This window comes from Petaurus breviceps, unplaced genomic scaffold (assembly GCF_028583685.1).
Source record: "Petaurus breviceps papuanus isolate PSGF00001 unplaced genomic scaffold, PetGlider_PUasm1.0 545, whole genome shotgun sequence".
Classification (NCBI taxonomy): domain Eukaryota; kingdom Metazoa; phylum Chordata; class Mammalia; order Diprotodontia; family Petauridae; genus Petaurus; species Petaurus breviceps.
Window position 1 is genome coordinate 2,717,555 of NW_027186366.1, and position 14,917 is coordinate 2,732,471.

General features: G+C 49.1%; 1 protein-coding gene across 9 annotated transcripts in view; it reads right to left on the bottom strand.

Moving 5' to 3' along the window:
- The window catches only part of ZZZ3 (zinc finger ZZ-type containing 3), a 116,235-nt gene that overhangs the window by 11,952 nt on the left and 89,366 nt on the right, over positions 1-14,917 (bottom strand). For 8 of the 9 annotated variants that reach the window (XM_069102221.1, XM_069102224.1, XM_069102227.1 and 5 more), the window contains 7 exons: positions 7,545-7,683; positions 4,947-5,094; positions 4,741-4,856; positions 4,306-4,377; positions 4,093-4,194; positions 2,590-2,685; positions 977-1,129 (listed from right to left, as the gene is read on the bottom strand). In XM_069102221.1, coding sequence (XP_068958322.1) covers positions 977-1,129; positions 2,590-2,685; positions 4,093-4,194; positions 4,306-4,377; positions 4,741-4,856; positions 4,947-5,094; positions 7,545-7,683 — 826 coding nt within the window. The remainder of the gene's footprint in view (positions 1-976; positions 1,130-2,589; positions 2,686-4,092; positions 4,195-4,305; positions 4,378-4,740; positions 4,857-4,946; positions 5,095-7,544; positions 7,684-14,917) is intronic. The other variant, XM_069102230.1, reaches the window with a different exon arrangement.

The following is a 14,917-nucleotide window of genomic DNA, read 5'->3' on the forward strand; positions in this document are numbered from 1 at the left end:
TTCCCTCTCCTCCCTCCTTCTCTTTCTCTCTCCCCTTCCCTCTCTTCTCTCTCCTCCCTCCTCCCCTGTCTCTCCCCTTCCCTCTCTTCTCTCTCCTCCCCCCTGCCCTCCTTTCCCCACAATGGTCAATTATTTGCCTTCATCACAAGTGAATGGAAAAAGGCTCTTCTTCACAACACAAGTGCAGACAAGCAGACCATGCCATCTGGAAATCCTGCAACAGCAAGGATGGCCTTCAGAACTAGAGTGGGGACTCTCAGAAGAAGCTGTTTCCAACCAGTCACTAGCCCCGGGTGTAAGGAAGCAGTACAGGGAGCTTTTTTCTCACTTGACGCTTGGCTTGCCCCCTCCCTCCTCTCCCCAACACCCCGACCTCATGGAAAGGGGGGGAGCTGGTTTAAGAAGACGGCGCATCTTATCACGGACACATGTGGGACCCAGAACACGGTGACGACGTTCCCCCCACAAAGACAGCGTTAGCTTGTGGCTTTCTGAGTCTGTCGGCAGCCCTCAGGGACACTTTCTCCTTGGGTGTGACACTCCTGCTCCAAGCCCCACGAGGGACAACAGAGCACCTGAAGTCTCATGAGCTATTCATAAGCCCCAGAGGCAGCCAGAGCACTGTGTCAATTCTCCAGAGAAGAGTTAGGTCAAGCACAAAGGGGCTGGGGGAGTCCCTACCAGAGAAACACCAGCACTGAGCCTCTGACTTCATTTACAGGGCTGCTTGCTATCCACGGTCTTGATTAATCCCACTGAATTCAAGCGCCTGACATTTGGAGAGGAAGGCTGCCCCAAAACTCCTGAGCCTCCCCCCCAACAATGAATTATACCCAGAAATTCTTGAGAAAATCTACCACAGGGAAGGCAGCAGGAACCTCGAAATGTCTCATCCCGGAGGAGGAAGAGTCCGCATTCTCTGCAGGGTCACCATGTCCATAGCAGCCCCCCAAATAAAGAAGAGGAAGGTGCCTACCGAGGCCTCCTCCGCCGCAGGGTCTGTGTGGCTGTGGAAACTGGCCCCGTCATCATCCTCATCCATGTACACTGGAGGCTCGTGGGAGGTCATGAACGTGGAAGGCTTGAAGAGGTGCTTGTTAAGGGGGTGCTGTCGTCGGCTCGTTGAAGACTACATCAGAAAATACAGATTTCAATAGGACCAGTCAGAAACCAATTCCTCAAGTCAAGAACATTAACAAACATGTCCAAAACAGGCTACCCTTCTTTTTCTGGTGACGGGCATCTCCACCATTCATGAGCATGTGCTGATGGGACCCCAGTGCACCCTGCTCTGGCGCCCCGGGATATGTAAAGGGTGTAAAGCAGCCTTCCCTCTCATGCAGAGGAAATGGATGAATTATTAACAAACCAGAACAAATCAACCCGAGGCCCAACTACGGTGAAAACAGAAAAAGACAACCAGGCAGCCGAAAGGGACGAAAGCCTCCCCATCTCCCCCAGCGTCAGAGAAGTCTGGGGACAAGACAAAGGCACAGCGGCCAGCAACAGCCCAGCATGTAGCGGATGACCAACAACAAGAAAGCCAATCTGTAAACCCCAGGCCTCTGTTACTCAGACACCCTGACGTGGCGACCATTCCATACCCAGACTCCCGGAGCTCGCAGGCCCCATGCACGGAACGCTGCCTGGGCTGTGGCAGTAAATGAGTTCTGGTGTAAGGATGTGGCCGTACATCCATGGGAAATGATCTGAACTGTATTTAAAGGGGTGACAGGCTACGTCAGGGGTGGGGAACCTGGGCCTTGAGGCCACATGTGGTCCACTAGGGCCTTGGGCGTCGTCCTGTGACTGAATCCAGACTTTACAGGGAGGGGAAGGAGGGAAGCATCTACCTGCTCGGCACCTGTAACAACCTCTGTCCTCACCTGTCTGGTGACAGGGGGGATGACCATGACCTGAGGAAATGCATACCTGGGCACCGGGGGATGGCCTCGAGGGTGCCCTGACGGGGGGGAAGAACCCCCATGTTGACCTGTCCCTAGTCTATACTAAGAGGGGTCCCTTTTAGACCTTGTGATCTCAGTTCTCATCCTCCATGTTCCTCACAAGTAGTTGCTTGTAGAGAGGGCAGCTTTCAGAGTAGGAGCTTTAGGGTTGGGCCTAGAGACCAAAGTGAGCTCACTGGTCTTACAGCTTCAGAGGCTACAAAGAAGAAAGCAACACCCTCCCCAACCCACCCCCAAGTTTGCAAGGTGCTACAACCCTGAGCTCCGAGGGAGTCCCACACCTTGGCAACCAGGGAAGGTCCCCTTTGCTGGGGAAATCTCAGAAAAGCGAAACCCAGAGAAGGCAGACAGCCCATGGTGGCAGGGTCCCACATTGCCTTTTACAGGCATTTCGCAATCTTGTGAGAGACTGAGAGGGCCTCTGAGATCCTGAGAGGGGCCTATGGTCAGGATTTCACATCACAGAGCACTTATCACTCACTAAAAACCCTTTTGAAATATCAGCTACTGCATTTGGGTAAAATTCAATGAAACTGGGGTCTGAAAAATGTGTCCCAGTCCAGGAAGTGAATTCTAAAGAGGAGGCACTCATCAGGTCTCTGTGTTTCAATGCATTTTTTACCTTTTTGGAGTACATATACAAGTTTGGTGTCCTGCCTGGAACTGGAATGCCAGCTTTAGTCAGCTTTATAAAATACTTTTGCACTCGGCTAGCCACCTACGGGAAATAAAAGAAGGTTTTTAAGCTAGCAAAGCAGCATCTAAAATCAAAATCATTCCCTTGGTTAGCAGATCTCACATATCCAGACACTTATGTATCTAATGAATAAAGTGGAGAAGCTAGAAGGCCTCGCTGGCAGGGAGCCAATGTGGAGTCGGGAAGATGGACCAGGAGAGCGGGATATATTCCTTAGGTGGCACCACGCTTTGGCTGGACTTTCTGCTGGCTCTTCTCCAAGATGCCAGAGGGGAATCCCCCAGAGAAGGGGCTCCTCTGCTGGGGTCTGGGGCAGGATTTTCTGACTAGTCTGATGCCAACAGAATTGGCTCCCTTTGTCGCCCTGTATATTTATTTCATGTCTGAGGACGGCCATGGGGGTCCTTGGCCCAGAAAAGGTAAAGTGCCCCTGCTGTACAAGGTAAAGGTCTTCCTGAATGCCGGCATGTGCCCCATACTGTGCACCTAGGACACAGCTGACCTGGACCCCTGGATGCCCCGGGTTCAAGCCCTGTCTCTGACACATCCTGGTATGGCGAGTCCTGGCGATTCCTGTAAAGAAGGTGTGTCTTCTCATGCCCAGGCAGGTGGGGGGAGAGCACAGAACACCCCTGAAGGCAATGGACAGGCACATGGTGGGAGGCACAGGCTACAACAGGCCACACACCAGCAGCTCCTCCAGAGTAGAGTGAGAGGGGCACATGTACATGTGTGACAGGGTGTGTGATGTGTGCGTGGTAGGGTATGAATATATGTGTTATGTGTGATGTATCTGGTTATAAGTTGTGCATGTTTGTATGTGTGCATATGTGTGGTGTACTGCGTGAGTATGTATTTGAGTGCACTGGGATGTGTAAGCATGTGAGTGTGGTGTGCAGGAGTGTAGTGGGGTATATGTACGGTGTATGTATGTGGGCTCTAAGAGTGTGGTGTGGGCTGAATGTGTGACTGTGGTAAGTATGGATGCATGTGTGGTGTGTGTGAAAGGTGTGCTTGTGAGTGTGGGAGGGAGGTGGGCTGTATGTATATGGGTATCTCACACACGCACACACGGAATCAGGGAGCGACCAAGTGAAAGTGAAGCAGGCTCCCTGGCCTTCTCTGCCTGCCCAGGACGGACAGCCCTGCCCGGATCGATCCATGAGGATGACAGTCTCCTAAGTCTTGCCAAAAGCAGCTCTGATCCCCAGGGGAGCTCCAGTCCTCCATTCCCAGGGAAAGAGCAGCATTCAGCAGATGCCTGGGAGGACACGGTCACATTGCCAAAGCTCTCACTTCCACTCTGCAGACCCGAAACAGGTGCCTCCCCCAAAGCCCTCCGGTAAGAACACCACACTTTACCGAGACACCTCAGAACAGCTGCCCTTGATCCCCAGCCCCACCAGGGCAGGCAGCCGTGCCCATCACCTGCTTGGCCGTCCTGTTTCCCAGCTCGTCGGCAATCTTCTGCCAGCGTCGAGACTCGACCTCCTCGGGAGGATACTTCAAGAGGAGCTGCTCCAGCTTTTTCTAGAGAAAGCAGATGAGTGCCTGTGTTTGTCACAAAGGCCAAGAACCTCCTCCTATCCGCAGGCATGAGCCCGCTTCACCAGGCAGAGACTGACAAGGGTGCCCCATTACCTGCTCCTCCACGGTCCAGAGCTGATTAAACGTCTCCGGTTTGGTCTCATCGCACAGGCGGCCTCTTATCATCTAGTCAGAGAGAACATGAGGAAGGAAGGTCGTAGGGAATGAGCAGGTGACCAGTTGATTGACAGACCGTGCCCCCATGAGGGGACCATGACAAACAACTAGTCTTCTGGCTGCGAGGACATGAGGGTGGTGGCACAGTTTGGGAGAAAGGGAGGATCTCCAGGGACAGGAAGCCTCCCCTCAGCCCACTCCAGCCAGGCCTCACAAGGCAGATCCCAAACTGCATGTTTCCTAGACTGTGGCAAACCCCCAGAGAAGAGAAAATCAAAGTGAAAAGAGGTGGAATTTTAGTCAAAATTCATTTATCCAGTCAACAGTTTCTCGGCGCTTTTTAAGAAAATCTCCCCCGGGTCTTTCCCTTACCTGGGGCCGGCTGCTGGAACCTTCTGGACCATCACTCAAAGGCAGCACAGAATAGGAAAAGGTTTCCCCGTCCTTTTTAGGATCTAACGGACTTTTTGGTCTGGCAGGTAAACCTACTACAAACAAAACCATGATACAGAATTATTCAATCAAAGTCCATTGTGAAAGTTTCACTTAAAAGAGTGCTGCCACCAACGACGACTTACCTTTATCAAAAACCAACTTCACCCTTCTAGTGTGGCGTTTGCGGTTTTTAAATTCTCGTTCAAAGTTTCCAAGGCTGTTAGTATATTGGTCCCACACAATCTCTGGTAATTGGACAACTCTCTGTGGAAACGGAAGCCCTATATCAGTCTGGAAAACAAAAAAAAAAAAAAACCAACATGAAAAACGTAATGTAAAACTAGATGCCAACATTGGCAGCACCTCTTGATGTGCACAAGCCTCATAAACAAGGCATGTCTCCCATACCGCCGCCTCCAAGTGCCAAAGCATCAACATGGCACTGACCAGGGAGTGGCCAGAGGAGGGGAAAGGAGCACAAGGGACTGCAAGCTTCATTAAAGATGGAGGGAGTCTTCCCAAAGTGCCTTCCCTTCACACCTCGCCACCAAAATCCCAAGCGATGCCAAGACTTTACCAGCCTGCCAAGACAAGGCTGCACCTCCCCTCCTCTGTTCTAGTGAAAACCAAGCCAGAGACAAACTAACAAGTACAGGGGCCGACCTTCCCATGCCGTAGCTGCAGGTGTGTAAGCTTGAACTGGCCTCCCTTTCTACACAGTCTGTACAACAATCAGTGACGAGTCCGCCCCACACACAGAGAACCTGACAATGCAGACGTACGCTGGCTGACCCTGCCCTTCCACCAGGCGCCCTCCAGGACAAGGAAACTGAGCCCCCATTCTGCAGCCCTTCCTCCCGAGGCCACCCTACACATGGAGCTTGGCATTCAACTGCAATTTCAGACTCCCGCTAAGCAAACCACACGTAACCATGAAGCCATCAGGTACTGATGAGGAAGCGTGAGGTCAGGGGCTGAGAGCAGGCCATCTACTCCAGCCTCTTCCCAAAGTAGCAAGTGCCCAGGCCTCCGATGACCAGACCAGTGCTCTTACTCCAATGCCAGATGTGGGCTAAAAAGAATCTTCCTGTCTGACTCTGTTTTCTTCACAAAGTCACTGCAGGGGTTGCCATTTCCTTCTCCATCTCATTTTACAGATGAGGAAACTGAGGCAAACAGGGTTCAGTGACATGTCCAGGGCCACCCAGGTAGGAAAGGTCTGAGGCTGGATTTGAACTCATGAAGGTGAGTCTTCCCAATTCCAGGCCCAGAGCTCTATGCACGATGGTGGCCCCTAGCAGCCCGAAGAACATGTCGTACCCATTAACAAAATACTTTTGGGATCACTGGGCATCCAAATTTTTGCATGGAAAAACTAAAACCTACCAATTTCACAATCCATAGCTCAGAAAGGAAGGAAAGAAGCAGTTACCAAGAAGCCCATCTCTGTCGAGCCTCAGGTTAAGCAAACAAAGGCCATCCCGTGACCCCTCAGTGCTGGGAGGCCCTCCTAACAAGGGCAGGGCCTAAAGTGGGAAGGCCCCAGTAACTCCTGACCTTGATGCCAGGAGGCCCTACCGTAAACCACGGATGCCCCAACAAGCCAAGAAAGGACCCCCGCCCCGTGTCCTTAGCACAGAGATGCTGCCGAGCCCCCAGTCTGCTTTCTGCATCACACAGAACTGAGCAGCCCATGAATGATCGGGAGTCCATTAAAATCAGTAACTGCATCTGAATCGAGGGTCAGCATCATATCCCCCCCCCAACCCATGGGGTCTCCTCCATATGCTGGCCAAGGGTTTGTGTACACGGGCAGAAAAAACCTCACTCACACAGAGGTGAGGGCCCTCTAGTTATGAAAAAACAATCGTCAAAAGGATTTTGGTAGCTGTCCTCTGGACACTTTGCTCGAGAGGAAATGAGACACACACACACACACACACACACACACACACACACCAGTAATAACAAAGGAAAACCGTAAAAACAAGAAGCATTTCTATGAGAGCTGTTGTGTGCCAGGCGCGGTGCTAAGTCCTGGCAAGTGGGAGCCACTGTCATCTCCATTTTAGGGCTGAGGAAACTGAGGCAAACAGGTGACGTGACCTGCCCAGAGTTACAGAGTTACTAAGTGTCTGAGACTGGGTTTGAACTCTGGCCTTCTTGATCCCAGCTCCAGGGCTCTGGGCACTAGGCAACCTCCATGCCTCAACCATATTCATGTGTCTGGCCTTCTCTGAAGGCCAATGTTCTGTTAGACCACACTGCCAGACTTTCCCTTTTCCCAAAAAAAAGAATGTGCAGATTAAAACATTTTGCTTCCCTACTCATGTTTTTCTGACTAAATGCCATAAAGACTTTAACAGGGTTGCTGTTTTTATTAATAGGAAATTCTTTCTTTAGGCAATGATTTGTAAAAATAATCAGATCCCAAAGTCTAAACCCTCAAGTTTCCCAGCAACCTCATTAATTTATCTTGCCCCTGTCAAGTGACCCCACCCCAGTCAATCTGGGGGTTCCTGAGTGGCCTGGACAGAACGCTGAAGGGACACCAGTTGGACAAAGGCCCAGCCCAGGGGCTGCTGCCCTGCCCCACCCCCCATGTGTCCCCAGCGGTCCAAGTCTAGGGAAAGAAGAGGAGGAGGAGGAGAAAAAGCTTTTCACAATGTACATGACCCACATACAACAGAGTACACCAGATAATAGAGCCCAATAAAGCTTGAAAAACAGCCACTCGGTACCTTCTTCTGGAGTTTTTCCACAAATCCAATGGGATTTTTCAGCGCTTCTCTCTGGTGTCTGCCTAAACTTTCGAGGTCTTGGACTGCTTGAGTACGTTGAGCCTCGAGAACGGCAATCGTCTGTAACAGTCTCTGATAACTACAGAGACAAAGGGAGACATCTCACCAAAATGCACTAACAACAACAAGAGAAAAACTGAGTGCAAACCATGAGCGACTAACACATGACACAGTCTTATAAAAGTTACCTGGAACAGGTCAGCAGAACATTTACTTGGGGTGCAGGAGGCCTTCCTGCACTAGAGAAAGCGGAGCCTGCCGGCCCAGCAACTAGCCTGGCCTTTCTGGCCTCATTCCACAAAGACGGGCAGAGCAGGGACAAGGAAGGAGCCTGGGGTCTGAGCTCTGCGGGAGCCAAGACCATTACAGAAGGCTGAGATGGGCAAAGTGCGTCACTTCAGCAGAGGGGTCACCAGCACAATGGCCAGGCCCGCGCCCTACACCTTAGAGGTACAGAGAGAGAAGGCCAGCCAGGGCAGCCTATGCCAAACACACAGGAAGCCCTTCACCAAGAGTACGCCCTTAGCCCAAGGTGCTCTGTGCCCACACTGGCACAAGTCTGTAAAGGGCAGAGAAAATAGGGCTAGCACTTCCCTGGGGTGGGGTGGGGCCCACCTCTACCTTCCCACCCAAAGCTCAGGCATGGGGGGACGCAGATGCAAACACTCTTGATTTGGGTCCTGAAGTCACACACCCCCAAACCTGAAGACAGAAGGTTCTTTCTTTTAAGAAAACTAAGTGGGCAGGAATGCTTTCTTCCAACTTGCCACCCAGATGGGGGGGTTCTGTGAGCTGTCTGCTGCAAGAGTATTTCTGTATGAGCTCCTCAAGGAAAGGGGTTTTCTTGGCATCCCTAGAAACTAGCAAATTGCCCGGTACCTCACAGGGGCCCAACAAACACGAGCTGAATTCAGCTTTAATGCAGGAAACAGCAATGATGACAAAATGGTAAAGGAGTTCCGATAACACAAGTGACATGGGCGGTGGGTCTATCTTTCTCCAGCATGGTGGGGTCAGACATGGACTGAGAGAAGATGCACTTTAGGGCTGGCCTGAATTTCGGTACAGAGCCTGAAGGTGAGGTGGGGACACCCACCTGCCCATACCACCGCCCAGCCCATACACAACCCCAACTCCCCACCTCCTGTGGTAGAAAGCCTTGGGAGTCAGAGGGCCTGAATCCTGACTCTGTGACCCCTCAGGTCCATCTGTTTCCAAGGTCCCCAGTGGTTTTAACCAGGGGACACAGAGGTTATTCTCAAAGAGGAAATAAATACAACCTTGCCACCTCTTAAAGGCTATGAAGGACACGAGTTCTAATCTCAATTCCAACACTCACTGAGCTTCTGTTATGTGAAAATCTTTGTGCAAAGCAGCAGAAAGTCAGTTCAAATGAGGCAGGTAAAGTAAGACCCCATAAGAATCTTTCCGTTCAGCCTCCTGCTCCAGGGTTGTGAAGGAGCACACAATTAGTTTAGGGAAGCAAGGAAAAGGGAGAGGAAAAACAAAGCCTGGTGAGATTGTGGTCCCAGTGGAGAATATCAGTCACCAAAAAACTAGGACTCTCTACGTGGTGCTGTTGACAGAGGGAAAGTTGGGAAGTCACTAGTCTGGGGTTCAAGGGCAATCTCCTAGGATGTCACAGATATTCCCTAGAGAGCAAGTTTCCTCTCTAAGAACTGCCCAGGAAACTCGGGTATACCACCACTGACACCACCAGCAACAGAATGCTCTGACTGACGGAAGGGCCCTTGTTCTCGAAACCCACCCTGCTCCCAAGACCAATCTCACCCCAGCATCAGGACGCCCCTGTTTCTGGACTTGGCCATGGAGAACATCTGCTGGCCTGCGTTCCTGGGGCTGAGTACTATCTGGCGCTGGACAAGCTTTCTCCCTCATTCCTTCCATTCCTCCACAAAAGGGCCTAGGAGTTGGGCACTGCAGGCAAGCCTCCCGAGGCCCAGGGGACTCCGGAATCCCCGGGTTCTTTCACAAACTATGAGGATGAGGGGCTTGCCAGGGTCACATCAGGAGGCACATAAGAAACAGGGTCTCAGCTTTCAGGCTAGTAAAACAATCTGGAAAGCTGTCACTGCAGTCACCAGCAGGAGAAATGGAAAAGGAGAGACCAGGCCAGGGGACATGGCCATACCAAAACAGGACCTAGCTCCTGAAGGGCAGAAAGGAGGGAAGGGATGATAGCGACTTTGAAACCATTCAAAGAGACAGGAATGAGTTTAAAGAACAAACCACTCAGTAAATAATCCCTAAAACTACGTAAAAATGACAGGGGCCTTTTTTTTTGGTCATTGCTCTTAAAAATGTCTTTTCTTCTGTAGTCATACAAAGTTACCAGCGGTAAGTGGCCTGGCCATTTGTAAAGCTGCAGTGGGTTAGTTTAACTTGGATTAATCTGATATTGGATAATCTGACAACTGAATTCAGCAAATATTTCTGCTGTGGCCAAGGCCCTTCCTAAGATCCCAGGGAAACAGAAAAACCTAGAGAAGCTGTCTGCCCCCAAAGCTTAGGAACTCACCATGTGGTAAATATATGCCAATTCAGAAGAGAATTTTACCACTTTTTGCAGATGGCAATTAGCTTAACATTTTTCCTCACTAATGATAGTAACTTTTCATCAGAAAGTTTGTTCATTTTCTAATTAAAAAGCTGAGGGCAAAAATGTGCAAAAAAGGGAACAACTTTTTGAAATCTCAGCTTTTAAGAAGTGAAATAAAAGTCAGTAGCATCTACATCAAGAAACGATAAAATCTTCAAAACGCCACAAACCGAAACGCTTAGAACCGTCAACTTTGTGTCCAAAACAGTTCTTAAACTGGGGTCTAGGGGCTGATGCTTGTAGATGGACTTGAGAGGATCTGTGAGTGAAATTACAGAGAACACGGAGTGAAAAAGACATTTTTTATTAGACTCTAATTAAAATTTAGCATAAACTTCGAGTATTATAAATGTTACTCAAAATATGATTCTGAGGAGAGGTCTAGAGGTTTCAAAGTGCCTAAGGAGACCACGACACAAGTAAGGTTAAGAACCCTTCATCTAAACTATTTTTACTGCTTCTAGCAAAGTGGGGTTTACCTCCTGAAGGATGTACTTTGTGAATAATCTTTTTTCTAAATCCATATTCCAAAATGCCCAGTGCTCAAGACTATGAAATAAACAGCATCAATGAGCAAGCAAAGCCCTGCACAAGGCTGGCATTAATGCAGCAACTATTGCAGATAAGCAAAGAGAGGGGCCCCCATGTCTTCCCCAAAGCCACACTCCAGTGTCAGAATGCACTATGGAGCTGACTGGAAATTAATCCTGTCTAGGCCAAGAAAGGACCAAATACTGGCAAGAACCCAGCACACTGGGGGACTGGCAGCTCTGGTGCGAGGGCTGCTTGTCCACCCATGACTCCAAGAAGCTGTCACACGAGCAGTGGACAGACCTGGGTAAAACCATCTCAGCAGACAGCTAAGCCAAGCCTAGGGACACTGAGGGACCTCAAACCCAATGCTGAGTTAGGCTTTCTCCAGCGAAATGGGAGGAGGAGAACAATTTGTTCCAATGGCCATGGAGGGCTTGGAGCGTGGTCAGTCACTGAAGATGACAAGGTCACTCAGTGCATCTCAGGCCACTGCCAACTGTCTGGACTTTGTGTGACTGCCTCACTTAAATCCAATTCAGCCACAAGTTAAGACCGCCCGAGGGGGACAGCTAGGCGGCCCTGCTGTCAGGAGGACCTGAGTTCAAATACTGCCTCAGACACTTAACACAAAACTAGCCATGTGACCTTGGGCAAGTCACTTAACCCCAACTGCCCTACCTTACCCCCTCCAAAATAAAGAAGAGAAAAGACCACCCCAGGATGTCATTGGTCCTCTTTGAAAACAAAGCGCAAACAACTACCCCAGTATCTGCTTTCAAAAAGTGGCCTGACTCAATCTAAAGAAACACTCATCCAAACCAACCAGGAGGCTGGCCACAGAATCCCGTGAAGCAAAGGAAAAGACAGAGGCCAGCACGGGACTTCAGCAGTGACAGCATCAGAAGAGAAAAGGGCCGAGGAGGGAGAGAAATGGTAGTTTGTAGACAACTTATAAATATCAGCTTGACTCAAAATACCCTGATCGTGAGATTCTCGTCTCACATGCTTACTACTGAAGAAATGGGGCTTCTCAGTTTTGATATTATCCTACGAAGGGAAGCCAAAAGTCAGAAGAGAGCAGTGACACATGGCGGCACGGCTCACTAAGTTCTTGTTGTCTGGGCAAAGACAGGACGTGCTTTTATCCCAGCTCTAAGGCAGCAAGAACCCAGGCTTCACAAGGTGTCCGGTCAGCACTCTTGTAGGCCACCATCCTGGTGAAGGCTTGCAAAAAGACCACAAAGAAAATAATCACAACCGACATTTGCATCTGTTGCAGACAAAAACTCTCCCAACTAAATCACTGTGTACTCTGCTACCTGGGGACTCCAAATGCAAAAACAGGTTACAGGTGAAGATGGTGGCAAATGATTCAGGAAGAAGGACCAAAACCGTGCATACCAAGTCACTGTGCCATCTCACACTTCTACAGCCTGAAGACTTTTTCTTCAGGAAGAGAATCAGGAGGTACAAGACCTGGGAGCACCAAATAACACGACAAAAAAAATGATGTTTTACAGGAAACAACTTGTTACTAATGTGGGAGTCACTGCTAAATCAGCCGCGAAGGCAGAAAACCTACTTTTTAGCACAAAGAGCAAAATAAACAGAAATGTAGACAAATAAAACTGGGGAAGCTATCTGATGTGCTATTAAAAACCAGTCTGACCTATTTAAACAAGTTATAACAATGAAGAAAGATAGTTGGAGGAAAAAATGTGAACACAACTAATACTGTCATTGGGATGACAAACAGAAATCAATCATCATGACACAAGGAGGAGAAGAAAAAGAAGAAAACCTATTAAGATTCCTGTAATCCTCACAAGGATACAGGTTTCCATATCCCTCAGGAAAACAGAAATGATGCTATGGACTGGACAAAACTTAAACAGAAGGTCTGTGCTGGAAGAAATAACTTTTGAGGGCACGGAAGGATCCATGGAAGGTATCTAAAGAAGGGAAGATTCCAGAGGAGAGGAAAACATCTCAAACCTTACCTTTTTTTGGAAATGGTAACTGAGAGCCTACCAGTAACTACTGACCCACGTCAACATTCCCACCAGTATAAAGTCAGAAAATAACCTCCACACACATAGATAGTGTGGGCATCTTCAATAAATGTATTAGTAGGAAACAGGAAGCCACCATTCCATGGCAAACCACATCTGTGCATTCACAACTGTTTTAAAAGCACTGACTTTGGGAGAGTGGTTTTAAAGCTTTTCCTCAAGCAGCAGGATTCACTGGAAGACAGAACAGTCATCCTTCTTGATGAGCCAATGGTTATGAACACTGAGCAAGGCATACATAACACAGGGAAATGTGTTCATCAGAGGCAATCGATCCCCATCATCACAAAGAAGATGGCAGCGGACAGCAAAGCTCTGGGGATCCTCCTGACGTGGATTTCCTTAAGCTGATCTCATCACATGAGGGTTTGGCCCAACTGTCCACAGAGGAAAAGCCCAGGGGGAGAATCCTTTTTGCCAGACTAAGATGCAGTTGGATAGAGAACCCCCAGAGTTTAACATTCGTGAGTGCATACACACGCATGTGCGCGCGCGCACACACACACACACACACACACACACACACACACACACACACACACTCCATTTGTTGCTCATCCTTCGTTCTAATGTCCTGACTTGTGAGTGAACTGGATTTCAGTGAGGCAGAACTGCACAAAGTCCCCAGCCTCCCTCTCTCTTCCAGAGTCAGAGAAGTCCAGCACCAAGACAAGAGTTAAGATGACTGGCCATAGCCCGGGATGTGATGAATAACCCTGGCATCTTCACCATCTGACCAAGCTTTCAGCGGCCACTGGAGCAAATTGTTCTCATCTGCCCATTTCCCTGGGGCAAATCTTCACATGCTTGGCGTCCCAGGTATCCCCCTACCTTGCCAACAGGTTTGCTTTGAGACAGTTTTGCCAGATATGGCTGCCATCCAGGCTACAGCTTCTTGGAGCCCAGGTGAGGGAGGGCAGAACTCAACAGAAGAAAAGGCATGGACTAGACTGCAGCTGGGCAATTACACAGTTCTTTTGCTGACCCAAGGTTCCCTTAGAAACAAAGGCCCATTTTCAAATACTACTACTTTACTAGTTCTGGCCTATAGCTGGGAATCACAGACTATTATAATTTTCAAAAAAAATACTAAGTTGAGGGTTACCCAGAAACGTAAAGGAGAGGCAGGCAGCAGGTGTGAGCAGACCGTGTAAGTCACAACATAAATAAGGAATTATGCAAATGAAATGCTCTAAAAGGCATCACCCAAGAAATGGGCAGCCCCCCATGTGTCAATCACATGGCAAAAAGGGAAGGAGAATCCTGGGGCTCCGGGGGGAGGGGGTGGTGCTGGAGAGCACAGACCAGAGTCACCCACAATGGGCAGGCTGCACACAGACAAAAGCCCCACCAGCAAGCTCACTTCAGTATTAGGAAGACACCAAGAAAATAAAATCATGACAAAATAATTTCTCTGGATACTTCCTTAAAGACCAGAAATTGGGTTTAATATAAGAATATGGCAAATGAAAAATGGAATTCATGCTTAGGTTATTGGTCTAATTATATTGGGTAGGAAAGAACTAAAACACATTCAATGTAGGCATATCAACATCAAATACTTTAAAAAAAAAAAAAACAATTCTGAATTCAGATAGCAGAAAACACCAGAGCAGAAGCACCAAGGACCCAACTGCTTCCATCCTCTCTGAGGCATTTCTGATTTAAGTGGAAGTGCTCCTTGGACAACAGGCCCGGGAGTGGACAGGAGGCCACCCCAAACCCTTCCTCACTCAAGGCCTGTGCTCCTTCCTCCTTGAAGGGCTCAGAGTGGCCTCCGTGCCACACAAGACAGGTCCCATGGAAGGACTCAGGGGATGGAGGCAAAACTTGAGAGAAAAATCATCTTCTCGAGAACACATGCAGACAAGTGTTACCCAACTCCTTGTCAACTGGACGTGAAGTGGGATTAACATGGTCTGGCCTCGCTGAGAGCACTTGGTCTGGCTACTGCAAAGAGACCAACAAGCATCGCTCTGAGCAGCCATGAAGGCAAAATAAATTAAGCTAAAAAGTACATCGTCACCCAGACACGGCTCTGACATGACAGAGAAAAGTGATAAGCTATAGAGAAACAGATCTAGATG